A 14,387-nucleotide genomic window follows, 5' to 3' on the forward strand; every position below is an offset into this window, starting at 1 on the left:
AATTCTCCTGGTCTGCCAGGCTGTCAGGACAGTTAAGAGACTGGGACATGAACCATTTAAACCCAGGGACCAGGGACCTGAATGGGGACATAAACAAAAGCTTACCTGCCCTCTCCACACACAGGGCCCAAGAGGGCATTCAAAATGTGAACTTTAATAACAAACAACAGGTCAAAGTGGGGGTTCCCCAGGAACAAGAATGATGGAGCTGGTGCTGGAGGCCTCAGGGGTCCCCACTCCCTCTCCTCCAAGGCCTGGAGGCAAGGAAGCAGTGGACCCTATTGAGAAGGAGCGGTGCCCAGCTCCATGTAAGTCCATCTGGGGCCCTGAGACCCAAGGTGCAGCAGTGTATGGAGCAGACTGCGTACCCTGCCTGAACCAGAGGTCCCGGCAGGGAGTGTGGCCCAGATTGGGCAGGCGAGCAGGCTAAGGGCTGTGGGGTCAGATTCGGAAGCTTTCCTCCCGACCATCAATGTGGCGGAGCCGCAGGTAGACGTCTGTGCCAATGCCCTGCAGGGACTGCAGCTGCAGGGAACCACCGAGGTACTCCGCGTAGGCCCGTGATGTGGGCAACCCGAAGCCAAAGCTGGGGGTGGGCAGGGGGATAGGACAGGGGGCTTCAGAGGCTTGAGTATCCTGGGGCCCCCCACCCCTCCATCCTGGCCAGGTGGGGCCTCACCCATGCATAGGTCCTGGCTGGCCACCACTATGCATGTCCAGGTGGCCAAAGAGGGGGCTGATCCGGGGGTCCTGGGTGCTGGCTTCAGCTGTAGTGAAGTGGTAGTCCATGACCCGATCCAGGTCTTTGTGAGCAATTCCTCCACCTCGATCTGAAATCCTGGCAGGATATCAACAACATGGGCTTGCTAAGCTTTGAGGGGGGTTCACTACCTTCTAGGCAGACAGTTCTAAGTCTGCCTTCTTGTCCCTTCCATTCAAAGGTAGAATGTGGTCCACCTAGACCCTTGGGTTTATATAAGCCACATTTCTCCCTCTCCACCTTTGCCTGGGGTGGTGTGTGTGGGGGGGTGACTACTTATACCTTCTCACAGGATTTGACATTTATTCTCAGTCCAGCATCTTAGACTGGTTACTTCTGTTTCCCAACTCTAGTCCCCTCAGGTACTGGCAGAGGCAGGGCCCTGGGGCCTGCAACTAGCCTCAGATCCATTAATACCCAGCTTGTGGCAATCTCAGAAAATCCTGTTTGATGAGGGACTTAGCCCCAGAGTGTGGTAGGTACTAGCTTAGAGGTCCTACAGCAAGTCAGAAACAGTGCCCAGAACCTCTATCCACCCCAACCCAACTCCCACTCAGGGCAAACCTGATGATGAGATCAATATCATTGTTGGCGATAGTGATGACCACATCTGGGACGTTGTAAGGAGTGTCTAGGTGACTCTCCATTGTGGCTCTATGTGGGGAGAAAGACCAGTAGGTGGTGGCACACCAGTTCCTGTCTTCCCCCCACCCAGCATGTCCAGCCGGCCCACCTCATGGCATTCTTGAGCAGCTCAGGCAGGATGTAGTCCAGCGGCATAGGGATGAAAGGGAAACGAGCAGCCACATGTCCGTTGATGCGGACACGGGGGGCATTGCCATACTTGTGCTCACACAGGCGTCTGTAGATAGGAGCAAGAATTCAGACAGGTGCCTAGACCAGTGGTTCTCAACTGGAGGCAATTATGCCCCTATAGGGAACATTTAGCTATGTACAGAGATATTTTTGCTGCTCACAACTGGGGATATGATAGGCAACAAATGAGTAGAAGCCAGAGATTCCTGCTAAACATCTTAACATGCATGGGACAGCACCCCTACTACAAAGAATTATCTGGCTCAAAATGTCAGTTGTGTCAAGGTTGAGAAACCCTGCCCCAGGCAAGGGCTCAGATTCAAGCTGTCCCTGCCCCTAGACATCTGCCCCCTTAGCCATTCTGGCCTCACCTGGCAAAGTCCACCCACTTTTCAATAATCTTCTTTGGTGAGAGACGGGTGCAGATGATGCCAACAAAGTCGGGCTGGCGGAAGAAAGAAGCTTAGTAACACCTTCACCCCCACCTCAGGCGCCAAATGCTTGCAACTTCTCAACTGCCCAAAGGCAGCAGCCCCAAAGCCTCTGCCCCAGGCCCTTGGCCCAGATCCCCAGCTCAGTCTTCCTGTCCCACTTACTATTCCCAAGTAGGTCTCAGGCCCCAAAGCCTACCTTGTCCTCATGCAATGCCAGATGATGAGTGGCCAACATGCGGATCCCAAGCCTGGAAGTCAGCGTCTTGTCCAAGAAGTATCGGACGAGCTTTTCATCCTGTAAAGAGTGGGGTTTCAGAACCCTGTCCCCCTTCTTAACCCCCTCAACAATCCTGGCCCCCTCCTCCACTGACTGGACCTGTATGTGCTTCCGGCTCTCACGCAGGCCCTCAGCTAAGAGGGTCACCACATCCTTATGGTCATCCAGCAGCTGTCGCACCAGCTGGCAGTATTGGGCCTCTTCTGCCTGGTCTTTGATCTGCAGGTCACATAGTCATGAGCACAGGTGGCCCAACACTAACCTCCTCAGCCCCTCACCCTGTTCTGGCCCAAACCTCACCGGGGGGAAGTCTGTCAGCTTCTGGAAGGCACGGATGTACAGCTCGTGCTGCAAGGAAGAGGCGTGGGAATTCATGGGGCTGCCACTAGCACTGGTGAAAAACAGCCACCCTTGACTACGCACCCAAACCAATTCATGTGGTTCAAACCCCCACTGTGCCATTTCCAGCCTCCACAAATATGCAGCCTTAGCCTCTGAAGGGTTAGGGCTGAATCCTATATGGCCCTGATACCTTTAGGCAAGCCAGACTCTGCCACTATGGGCCCCAGACTCCCCATTTGCCCCTTGGGAAGTGAGCACACTGATCTAAGGTCCTTTCTACCTTACCACATGCAGTACGGTGGGGTTGCAGCCAATGATGAAAGGAAGGCAGCGGAAGCCCTTGATTCGGTGAGCGATCCTTACTGGTAGCTCTTGCTGCAGGTACCGGGCACTTTTCTAGAAAAAAAAGAGGAGGGAATGCAGGGCTGGGACCTGAGTCCCAAAGTGCCAGGAGCCAAGAGGAAAATTAGGGCTGGAACCTTACCAAGAGGTGGCTACCATCCTGAGAGCGGCCGGAATAGAGCATCATGGTTGGAGTGAGGCGAACTGAGGGCTAGAGAGGCAGATGGGCCTTGAACACAGGACCTCCAACATCCCACATCAGTTCCACCCTCTCCCTGGATACCCATTCCAGCTCCTGACCCTGGGCTCACTGCCCCAGCTGTATACCTTCTCTGCTGCCACATCGATAGCCGACTGGTTGTAAAAGGAGGTGACGGTCTTGGAGCGCTCCCGTGCCATCTCCACGTAGTGTGTATCAGTAGCTGATGTTGAGCGGGCCCGGAGCGAGAGTGCAGGCCCCAGGAGGGGCCGGAGTGGAGGCCCGCCCCGGGGGCCACTCCCCAGCACCGATGCGAGTATCATTGCCCTGCTCCTTTGTCGGACTGGGCGGCCGCTAGGGCTGAGAACTCAAGGGATGGAGGCGATCCCAGAACGGGAAAGGGACTGCGGGTGGGCAAGGGCTCTTCTCTGACTTCAGGGGCGAGGGCCCGTCAAGGATGCTGACAAGCTCAGCCCCCGGTGAGCAGCTCCCATCTACCGGGGCGGGAAGGGGTAGTTGTAAGGATCCAAATCCAGATGACTCGCACCACCTCTCCACGTGGGCACCCATATCCACAGACCTGGGCAATCTCTGCCCTCCCCTTCAACCACCTCCCCAAACACACACAGGCCAAGGCTGGACAACCTTGCTTTCTGGAGCTTCTATTCTTCAACCTGAGGCACTCTCTGGTGGCGCTGGGGAGGAGGAGACCCTTGGACCCATACAGCCCGAAAACCTCGCCCCAGCTCCCTCTGGTCCTGGGCACCCTCGTTCAGGGGGCGGGGCTGACCCCTACCCAGCGCCTTCAGACCCAGGACCCCGGGCGCCTGGCTAGCATACGTGCGACACACTGAACTGTGTCCACCAGTGTTGGCTACATCGAAGGTGTGGCCAGGAGTCTCCGAGTTCCCTCTCTGGAGGGGGGTCACTTGGTCCCGCCCGGATCCCCCCCATATGGTATGCCAGCCCCCGCCTGTGCGCGCTCCCGCGCCATGGTGTGGGCTGCAGACGTGCGCTGCGGAGCCTCCGCGGGCAGGGTTCGCGCGTGCGGGTTACTCCACTTACCTCGGGGACAGAGCCAGGTCCTGGGTCCGAGCAGAACGGCCCAAACAGCCGAGCGGCCGGGCTAACCGAGCCGCCTGCGCCCTCTGCCGTCGTGACGTAGCGCGGGCTGTGGGTGCCCGATGCCTCCTGGGAGTTGTAGTTTGGCACTGAGAACTCGCAACACCAGCGCCCGCCCCTCCCAACTATGACCCTGCTCCCGGACCCCCAGGTAAATAGCATTGCTCCCTCCATAGGGCTCCTGAAGTCATCTGTGGTGTCTCTGGGCCTCTCTCTCCAGCACTATATAACATGGGCTCCCTAGGAGCAAAACGTAGAGGGTGGGAAGACCCTTAGATGTAAAGCCCGCAGATCATAACCCTCCCTACCTGATTCTGTGAGGTTCTGACCTTCTTCTTCCAGTTCTTGGTTCATTTATGAGAAACCAACCTGCTTGGTTTAAATCACAGTTCAGCCCCTTAATACCTGGGGCAAGTTACTTAACTGCTCAGTGCTTTAATTTCCATATTGGTAAAATGAGGATGTATCAATCGTGGGGTTGTATGGATTACATGAATTTATATGTGAAAAGTGCCTAGAACAGTGCTAAGTATAGAATTAGCACTATATAATTGTTAGCCATTATCATTATCATTATTCTTTCATACCTGTGATGAATGCAAGTCACATTGACTGGGTGACTTTTCTGCCCCAGAAGAGTTTGGGCCATGTCAAATAAATAGACTTTTCCCTGCCCTGGACAGGAAGACAGTTTCAGTGTGGTCAGCTATGATGAGTGCCTCACAGGAAGCATCAGATAGGGACTGGGACATTGGTACAGGTGCATGAGTAGGACTTGGCCAGGCGAGGGAGCCAGGTGGGAAGGGTGTGACAGGATAGAGAACAGACTGGATGATCTGTGGCTATCGCTGGAGCCTTGTGGAATCTAGGAAGGGGAGGCGCCAAAAGGGATGGTCAGCAGCTCATTGGAAGGTAAGAAGTCTGCGTTTGTCCTGAGGCGGTTAGGAACTACTAAAGGGTTTTAACTCGTGGGCTCTGCTCCTTAGAACTCTCGGGCTGTAGCGATTGTAAGGGTGGGGGTTGGTGAGACCAAAGGCAGAGAGGCCAGTGAGAAGATAACTACTTTATCCAGGCAAGAGGTGATGGGAGACACACCTTTTCAGTGTGTGTGTGTTTGTACTGATTGGATTTTTCTTTACTGAGGCTATATATTTTATAAATTTTTTTTTTAATTTTTCTTTTTAAAAAAATTTTTTAACTAAAAAAAGTGTTAAGTGAAGCAGGTGACATCTTTGGAGGCTGTCTTTAAACTGCCTCCAAAGGTGGAACTGCTCACCATGACTGGACCGCCTGAGGACTTGGGAGAAGAGACCATGGGAAAGGGGCTCCCTGAGTCTCTGGGCCTCCTCTTTGCTCCTCACCCCCATACCGTTCCCACCCCTTCTTTGCAGCATCCTGGCAATATCCTGGAGTCCAGCCAGGAGGCCACTTGCCCCGGAGGCAGGCACGGCTGGAGCCCGTGGAAGAAGGTAGAGGGAAGGGTGCTCCTGGTGGGAAGGACACCCTGCGCAAAGCAGCAAAGGACTCGGAGTGCTCGTGTGCGCCAGAGCTGGGCGCTCACGTGGCCGCAGCGTGGACAGGGGCCGCCTGGGAGGAGGCAGCTGTGGCCGCCACAGAGGCGGAGGCGTCTGGCAAACATCACCCCAGTTGACCCTGCGTACTTGGCTAACGCTCGGCCCAAACTCGCTGCTGCCCCCGGCGGCGGAGGCCGGACACGCACCTCACGAGCCCCCTGTCGGAATACTGTGTAGGTGGGGCACTCTACTAATGGCTTTATATGCATTAATTTAATCTTTGTAACAGCCCTCTGAGGTAGGTAATATTATTTTCTTCATTTTACGGATGCAAGAACTGAGGCCTAGAAAGATTAAAAGACGTGTTGCCTCTTTTTTCTCCCGGCCCTCACCCCCTACATTCACTCTGCTCCAACCACACTGGCCTCCCGGGTCACTGAACATACTGGCACAATCCACTTCAGGGCCTCTCAGTGGCTGTTCCTTCTGGCCGGAGCACCCTTCTCCTAGATATTCACATAGCTGGTGCCCTCACCTCCTTCAAGCTTTTGCTGAAATGTCAACTGAATGAAGCCCACCTTGTCCATCCTATTTAAAATTGCAATCACCTCCATTCTCCTTACTCTGCTTTTTATTTTATCCATAGCACTTATTACCAATGACACGCTATCTATGTATTTTACATATTTATTATATTAATTGCTCATTTCCCCCTACTTTTCTAAAATGTAAGACAAAGCATGTTTGTCTGCTTTACTGAGTTATCTCAAGCCCCTAAACACAATCCCTAGTAAATAACAGGTACCTAGTAAACATTTATTAAATAAATTAAGGAAACATAGGGATTTATTCTAGGAGTTATTGAAATGGGATGCTACTGAAAGGCAGAGAATGACAAAACTACATCTTTATTTTTTATTTTTATTTATTTTTCTTGAGATAGAGTCTCGCTCTGTAGCGTAGGCTAGAGTGCCATGGTGTCACCCTAGCTCATGGCAATCTCAAACTCCTGGGCTCAAGTTATTCTCCTGCCTCAGCCTCCAGAGTATCTGGGACTATAGGCCTGTGCCCCCCCCCCCCACTAATTTTCCTATTTTTAGTAGAGACAGGGTCTTGCTCTTGCTCAGGCTGATCTCAAACTACTGAGTTCAAGCGATTCTCCCACCTGTGCCTACCAGAGTGCTAGGATTACAGGCATGGGCCACCGAGCCCAGCCTATGTCTTTATTTCTTAAAGGATAACTCTGGTTTCTGTGTGAAGAATGGATCTTGGGGTGGAGTACAGCTATATTTGGGAGACCAGCAAAGAGGATACTGCAGTTATCTAGGTGAAATGTGATGATAGCTTGGGTCAGGGTAGTGGTGTGCATAGATGATGGGGAGTGACAGTGAGAGAATAGTCCAAGATGGGTGGCTTAGGTGGATGGAGAGGCTATCCCTAAAATGGGAGACTGCAGAAGAAAAGCAAGTTTGGGGAAGATAAATGGTTCAGTTGGGGTGTGTTGCATCTGATAGGTCTGTAAGATATCCAGGATGTGGTTCTACTATACGGCTTACAGCCCAGGAGAGAGATCTGGGCTTAGGTAGAGTTTGAACGTTGTGATCTATGGGTAGTAAGGAAGACATAGGAGGAGATAATGTTGCCCCAGGTGGTGGCACATTGTATTTTCCAAATATGGCTCATCCCACATGAACTTCTTACAATATGACTTTGACGCTTGTTGCATCAGGAGGTGAAGGCAGTCTATGTTCCTTCCCTTGGAGCTGTGATTACAGTGCAAGGATGCTATTTGACTTCTGAGGCTAGATCATAAAAGATGATGTAGCTTCTACCGGCTTCCTAGAGCACATGTGCTAAAGCCACAGGCTGCCATGTGTGCAGTCTGACTGCCCTGTATTAACTATCTAATGCTGTGTAACAAATTACCCCCAAAACATAGCATCTTAAAAAATAAGCATATATTATCTCACACAGTTTCTTTGGGTCAGGAATATTGGAGCAACTTAGCTGGGTGGTTTTGGCTCAGGGTCTCTCGTGAGGTGCAGTCAAGATGTTGGCCAACACTATAGTTCCCTGAAGGCTTCACTGCTGCTGGAGAATCCACCTCCAAGGTAGATCTCTCACACGCCCAGCAAGCCAATGCCGGTTGTTGGCAAGAGATGTTAGTTCCCCACTAAGTAGACTTCTCTCTAGGGCTACTTGAGCCCCTTTCTAACATGGCATCTGGCTTCCTGTAGAATGAATATCTAAGAGGGAACAAGATGGAAGCCACAGTATCTTTAGGATTTAGTCTCAAAAGTTATACACTTTTGTCATTATTTTATTGGGTCAGTTCAGCCCCATTCAGTGTGGGGAGAGACTACTCAATGGTATGAATGCCAGGAAGTGGAAATCATTGAGGACCATTTTGGAAGCTTAACGCCAAGGCTGCCATGCTATGAGGGAGCCCAAACTAGTCCATGCAGAGAGACTACATGGATAGGTCCTGAGACTACATGGAGAGAGAGAGAGAGAGATGCTCAGTTATCATTCAGCTGCTTCAGCCTCTCATTGTTACAGCTTTGGCCACCATCTGATTTTGCAATTGCATGAGCCAGAACTGCCTAGTCAAAATTCTCCTCCCAAATTCCTAGCCCATAAAAACTACATAAGAAAATAAAATGACTGGTACTGTTTTAAGCCATAATATATATATGTATTTTTTATTTATTTATTTTTTTTGAGACAGAGTCTTGCTTTGTTGCCCGGGCTAGAGTGAGTGCCATGGCGTCAGCCTAGCTCACAGCAACCTCAAACTCCTGGGCTCAAGCAATCCTGCTGCCTCAGCCTCCCAAGTAGCTGGGACTACAGGCATGTGCCACCATGCCCGGCTCATATATATATATATATATTAGTTGGCAAATTAATTTCTTTCTATTTATAGTAGAGATGGGGTCTCACTCTTGCTCAGGCTGGTTTCAAACTCCTGACCTCGAGCAATCCGCCCGCTTTGGCCTCCCAGAGTGCTAGGATTACAGGCATGAGCCACCGCACCCAGCTATATATGTGTATTTTTGAGACAGGGTCTTGCTCTCTCACCCACACTGGAGCACAGTAGTGAGATCATAGTTAAGCCATAATTTTGTGATGATTTGAACAACAATAAATCTTCAATGATGCCCACCTCCTGGTAGCCATACCATTGTGAACTCTCTTCCCATACTGAATAGGGCAGAATTAACGTAATAGGATGATGCAGAAATGACAGTGTGTGACTTCTGAGGCTAAGTCTTAAAGATATTGTGATTTCCTTTTTTTTTTTTTTTTTTTTTGAGACAGGGTCCCTGTTGCCCAGGCTAGAGTGCCATGATGTCATCATAGCTAACAGCAACCTCAAACTCCTGGGCTCAAGTGATCCTCCTGCCTCAGCCTCTGGAGTAGCTGGGACCAGCAACACCACACCCACTAATTTTTTCTATTTTTATTGAGATGAGGTCTCATTCTTGCTCAGGCTATGACTTCCATCTTGCTCTCTCTTAGATCACTTCTTCTAGAAAAAGCCAACAAGAGTAACAGGAACACCCCAGAAGACTACAGCCAGAGATGAGAAACAGGCCAAAATTATAGCCTCCTGTATTAGTTTCCAGTTGCTGCTGTAACATATTGCCACAAATCTAGTGGCTTAAAACACCACAATTTTTTTTTGCCATACAGTTTATTATAGAAAAGAAAGAAACTATACAAAGTTAAAGTAAAGAAGGAAGCTACCCAAAGTGATAATACGTTCCAGAGAGAGGAACAAGTCAGTCCCCACAAGTGGAGAAATACCAAAACATCACAAGTTTATTTTACAGTTCTGTAGCTTAGAAGTCTGACAAGGTCTCACTGGGCTAAAATCAAGATGTGAATGCTTCCCTGCTTGTCACTGTAGGGGAGAATCTATTTCTTTGCCTTTTCCTGCTTCTAGAGGCCACCTGCATTTATTAGCTCAGGGCTCCATTCCTCCATCTTCAAAGCCAGCAACATTGTAGCTTTCTGTATCTTTCTTCTGTGCTCACATCTCCCTGACTCTCTTCTGCCACCCTCTTTTACTTTTAAGGGCCCCTGTGATTACACGGGCCCTGATCCAGCATCACCTCCCTGTTTTAAAATCAGCAGAACAAATTTAGTTCCTTTGGCAACCTTAATTCCTTTTGCTATGTAACCTCACATATTCACAGGTTCCAAGGATTAAGACATGGACGTTTTTGGAGACCATTATTTTGTCTACAATATTCTCTGGAAGAAAACAGTAGATCCAAGTAGGAGCAGCCAGAGAGGAAGGAGGGCCAAGAGGAGAATGAAATATCACAGAAGCCAGAGGAAGAGAGAGTTCCCAGGAGAGAGTGCGAGAAACAGTAACCAACACGGGAGGTTAAGTAAGATTAAGACCTGAAAAAATACCATTGGATTTAGCATTTTAGTGAAACCATCCACTAGGTGTCAGAAGAGTGCTGGGGCAGGAGCTATTTTATGGTGTGGGCAGCAAGGAATAAGTAAGGAGGCAGAGGCTGAAGAGTGTAAAATCTTTCCAAAAACTTGACTGTGAAAGGGAAGATGGGATAATAGAGGAATGGTGGAGGGAGCTGATGAAGGAACTTTTTTTTTTTTGAGACAGAGTCTCACTTTGTTGCCCAGGTTAGAGTGAGTGCCATGGCGTCAGCCTAGCTCACGGCAACCTCAAACTCCTGGGCTTGAGTGATCCAAACTCCTGGGCTTGAGTGATCCTTCTGCCTCAGCCTCCCGAGTAGCTGGGACTACAGGCATGCGCCACCATGCCCGGCTAATTTTATATATATATATCAGTTGGCCAATTAATTTCTTTCTATTTATAGTAGAGACGGGGTCTCGCTCTTGCTCAGGCTGGTTTTGAACTCCTGACCTTGAGCAATCCGCCCGCCTCGGCCTCCCAAGAGCTAGGATTACAGGCGTGAGCCACAGCGCCCGGCCCTACTTTTTTGTTTTTGAGACAAGGTTTTCCTCTGTCTGTCACCCAAGCTGGAGTGTAGTGGCACGATTATAGCTCACTGCAGCCTCAAACTCTGCTGAAGGAACTCTTGGTGAAGGGAGATTTGTTGCTGCTTCTGAGATGGGAAAGAGAAACAAATTTCAGTGCAGATGGCAAGGATGGAGAGGTTGAAGGTGTAGAAGAGATAAGTCATCAGCAGATGGAATGTCTATGAAGGAAAGCGCTCAGCTGGCCCACAGGGGGCTTGGATAGGAGGGATGACTGTTGAGTCGATCCAGGCTCGGGTTTTGCCAAGTGGGCACTGCCTAGTAGAAAGGTTGAGATACTGTCAAGCGTGTGACCAAGGCAGTAGCGCTGGGAATTTAAGGGAGAGAAGGCAGGAGGCATTGGTAAGGCAGGAGGGAATGGCTGAGCAACCTGGGAGGACAGGTTTTAGCCTCAATGGGGTCTGAAATAATTTCAGAGATGCTTGGTCCCTGAATGGATCGCAGTATTCCCTGCACCCCTTGATCCTCTAGTCTCTAGGTCTTGGATGTTCCAATGCTTGCCACTGAGCTTAGCCTATATAGAGTCAGCGTGAAATACTGCCACTCACATTAATATCATTTTAAAAACTCTGGAGACTCCATTTCCCTTGCTGCCTTGCAGCCGCCGCGACTACAACTCCCGTGATGTCCCGCGGTCGCCTTGTCAGTGATCACCCACCTTTCCTTGACGTTTTACCAGTCCCAGCGTTCCTCGTTGTTTTCCTGTCTCGCCTTCACGGCTGTTGAGTCCCAGGACAACCAATTGGACCATGGAGTAGGAGACCTGGCAGGCCAATCGCCCCAGCCACGGGGGCGGGGGTGGTGTGGCCATATCCTGTCCCGCCCCTGCTCCGTGGCTGGGGCTCTCCTCGCTGGCGCCTCGGGCGGGACCTGCAGATATGGGCACCACCTGGGGGAGCCCGGGATGGGTGCGGCTCGCGCTCTGCCTGGCAGGCTTAGTGCTCTCTCTCTACGCGCTGCACGTGAAAGCGGCGCGCGCCCGGGACCGAGATTACCGGGCGCTCTGCGACGTGGGCACAGCCATCAGCTGTTCGCGCGTCTTCTCCTCCAGGTGCGCGCGCGGGAATGAAAGGCACGGGGCCTCAGAGACCAGATGTGCTTGGAGGCCACGTTGCTAGAAGATTTTGGAGTCTGAAATCGGGGTGCCTGGGGGATAGACACTTGGGAGCTGGGCTGCTGCGGGGGGTGTTGCATATGGGCTGGGCAACTCAGAGACACTGGTGTTGCAGATAGAAGTGCAGGTAAGCGGGGCAGACAGTGCTGGAGGCTGGGGTTATTCTAGGGAATAGCGGGTGGATCTGATGCCAATGAATAACAGTGATTAGAAAAAAGAGGGAGGTAGGGTAGCACATAGGGACCGATAGTGGTCTTAGGATGGCACCTGAGGGTTGGTGATTGCTGTGCCTGGGGACAAGGTGGCTAGGCCTGGCTGTACTTGAAGCCCAGGGGTTATCGAGGATGGAATACAGAGGAGAGTGGGTGGCTAGGGAGCTGGAGATCTGTGGGTCTCTAGGGCAAAGAGAATCTCCCCTGGGTTCCCAGGCTCTAGTAACTCTAAAACGGGGTCAACCCAGCCTTGCCATCTTTAAGAATTATAGAAGGCCTAGGATAAAAAGAGGGGCCTATGGAGGAGCCATGGCCAGGCTTAGTGGGGATTGGGGACGATAGGGACAGTGACATGGAAAGCTGACGTGGCCAAAGGTGCTAGGCACCAGGTCATCGACCCTTGGCCTGGGGGCGGGGGGACTGGGAATAGGGGAAGCCCAGGTGGCCTCCTGGAAGTCACCTTTCCAGGAGTGGGTCCAGGGCACTAGGTTGACACTCCTAACCTGGGTCCCCTCCCACAACTACCACCAGGTGGGGCCGGGGCTTTGGGCTGGTAGAGCACGTGCTGGGACAGGACAGCGTCCTCAATCAATCCAACAGCATATATGGTTGCCTCTTCTACACACTACAGCTGTTGTTAGGTAAGTGGCCCCACCCCTTCATGACAGGCCTCTTCCCCCTTGGCCAGCCTAGCCCCATCCCACACAGTCCTGGTGGCCCAGACAAGCTGCCAGCCAGCTAGCTGCTTATCACTGAGCATCCTGGGGGCAAGGAGGCGGGGCGGGAACTAACAGTCTTTTAGTTGGTTTAGGTACTGTCATAAGCTGAAGGGCCCTTAATGATACGTTAGGACCCTAGTTTTGTTAAAAAGACTCAGAAATTCCTTTTTGAAGGGAATCCAAGGATGACCAATCTTTCATCTCATGTAGAGCTCAAGAGGAAAATCCCGTTTGGTCCCAGGGATCACTGAACAGACAGGGGAACCAAGGTCTTGGAGGGGCCAGGCAAAGCCTCTTGTTTTAGAGACTTTCCTCGGCAGCTCCTGCTGTCTGGGTGGCACCATGAAGTCAGAGCTGTATTTTAGAGCTGGCCAGTCCCTGAAGCCCATGCCTTACCCTTTTCTGCCTTGCAGGTTGCCTACGGGGACGCTGGGCCTCTATCCTGCTGGTGTTGAGTTCCCTGGTGTCTTTGGCTGGTTCTGTCTACCTGGCCTGGATCCTGTTCTTCGTGCTCTATGATTTCTGTGTCGTTTGTATTACCACCTATGCCATCAATGTGGGCCTGATGTTGCTAAGTTTCCGGAGGGTCCAAAAATCCCAGGACAAGATTAAGGGGCACTGAGCCCTCACCCCAAGCCAGGCTGACCTTGTCTGCTTTGCTTTGGCATGTAAGCCTTGCCCAAGGGGGACATACCTGGGTCCATAGAAGGCCTTCTAGATATGCCCCCCAGCCCTCCCCATTGCTATACCCAAACACAACACAATGGACCAAGTGTGCCATGCTCTCACTCTTTTTTCCACCCAGTGCCTCTGGTTCTGTCCTCAAGGGCTGGTTTCCAAAGCTGCTGCCATTGCTCAGGGAGGGAAGGTTCTGAGCAATAAAATTTCTTAAATAAAGTGGCCAAGTCTGAACCATCTGTCTACCAGGGATCCTGGTGTCAGGCCTCCCCAAGTGTCTGCCTTCTCTGGAACTGGGAAGGATGTGAGTCAGAGGGAGAGGTAGAAGGCTTCCTTGGAAGAGTAATTTATGATTAGTCCCATCTCCCTTGTGGAGCCAGCAAACCCTGGGGCAACATCAGCCCCTACCCCCAGGAAATAGGCCAGCAGCTTGTTCCTGCTGCCCATAAGAGCCAGGGCTCCTTCCTCTCCTGGGAGGTCAAGCTGCCCTTCTGGTTCTATACATGATTGCTGAGAAGTTCTTCCTACAGTTTAACCTTAACCCTTCCAGCTGCTTTACCTACCATCCCAAGCCAGTCTTGGCAGCTCCGGAGGACCAGGGCCAGGTTGTGTTTTTTGTTTTTCTTTTCCTAACATGTACTGAGCATTTGCCCACATGCCAAGCACTGTTTAAGAACATGTGTTAGGCTGGGTTTGGTGGCTCACGTTGTAATCCTACTATTCTGGGAGGCCAAGGAAGGAGGATTGCTTGAGCTCAGGAGTTCAAGACCATCCTGAGCAAGAGCAAGACCCCATTTCTACTAAAAATGGAAAGATTAGTTGAG

At 51.3% G+C, this 14,387-nt stretch overlaps 2 protein-coding genes across 3 annotated transcripts; one reads left to right on the plus strand and one right to left on the minus strand.

The window, feature by feature from the left end:
- Positions 1-134: 134 nt before the first annotated feature.
- Positions 135-4,331, minus strand: BCKDK (branched chain keto acid dehydrogenase kinase). The gene is made up of 12 exons (XM_012764159.3): positions 4,236-4,331; positions 3,299-3,664; positions 3,114-3,182; positions 2,915-3,025; positions 2,588-2,635; positions 2,387-2,506; positions 2,207-2,305; positions 1,948-2,021; positions 1,494-1,622; positions 1,325-1,414; positions 680-838; positions 135-586 (listed from the first exon to the last, which is right to left on the minus strand). Exons 2-12 carry the CDS (start codon positions 3,491-3,493, stop codon positions 442-444), a joined length of 1,239 nt encoding a protein of 412 aa, XP_012619613.1. The 5' UTR covers positions 3,494-3,664; positions 4,236-4,331; the 3' UTR covers positions 135-441.
- A 7,163-nt stretch (positions 4,332-11,494) lies between these two features.
- VKORC1 (vitamin K epoxide reductase complex subunit 1) lies at positions 11,495-13,782 on the plus strand. 2 transcript variants are annotated; one of them, XM_012764163.3, is made up of 3 exons: positions 11,520-11,891; positions 12,698-12,807; positions 13,299-13,782. In XM_012764163.3, exons 1-3 carry the CDS (start codon positions 11,719-11,721, stop codon positions 13,505-13,507), a joined length of 492 nt encoding a protein of 163 aa, XP_012619617.1. In that variant the 5' UTR covers positions 11,520-11,718; the 3' UTR covers positions 13,508-13,782. The 2 variants fall into 2 exon arrangements, with proteins under 2 accessions (XP_012619618.1, XP_012619617.1); XM_012764164.3 differs by lacking the exon at positions 12,698-12,807 and having other exon boundaries at positions 11,495-11,891.
- The last annotated feature ends 605 nt before the right edge of the window (positions 13,783-14,387 follow it).

The sequence above is a fragment of the Microcebus murinus genome, chromosome 19 (assembly GCF_040939455.1).
Source record: "Microcebus murinus isolate Inina chromosome 19, M.murinus_Inina_mat1.0, whole genome shotgun sequence".
NCBI lineage: Eukaryota > Metazoa > Chordata > Mammalia > Primates > Cheirogaleidae > Microcebus > Microcebus murinus.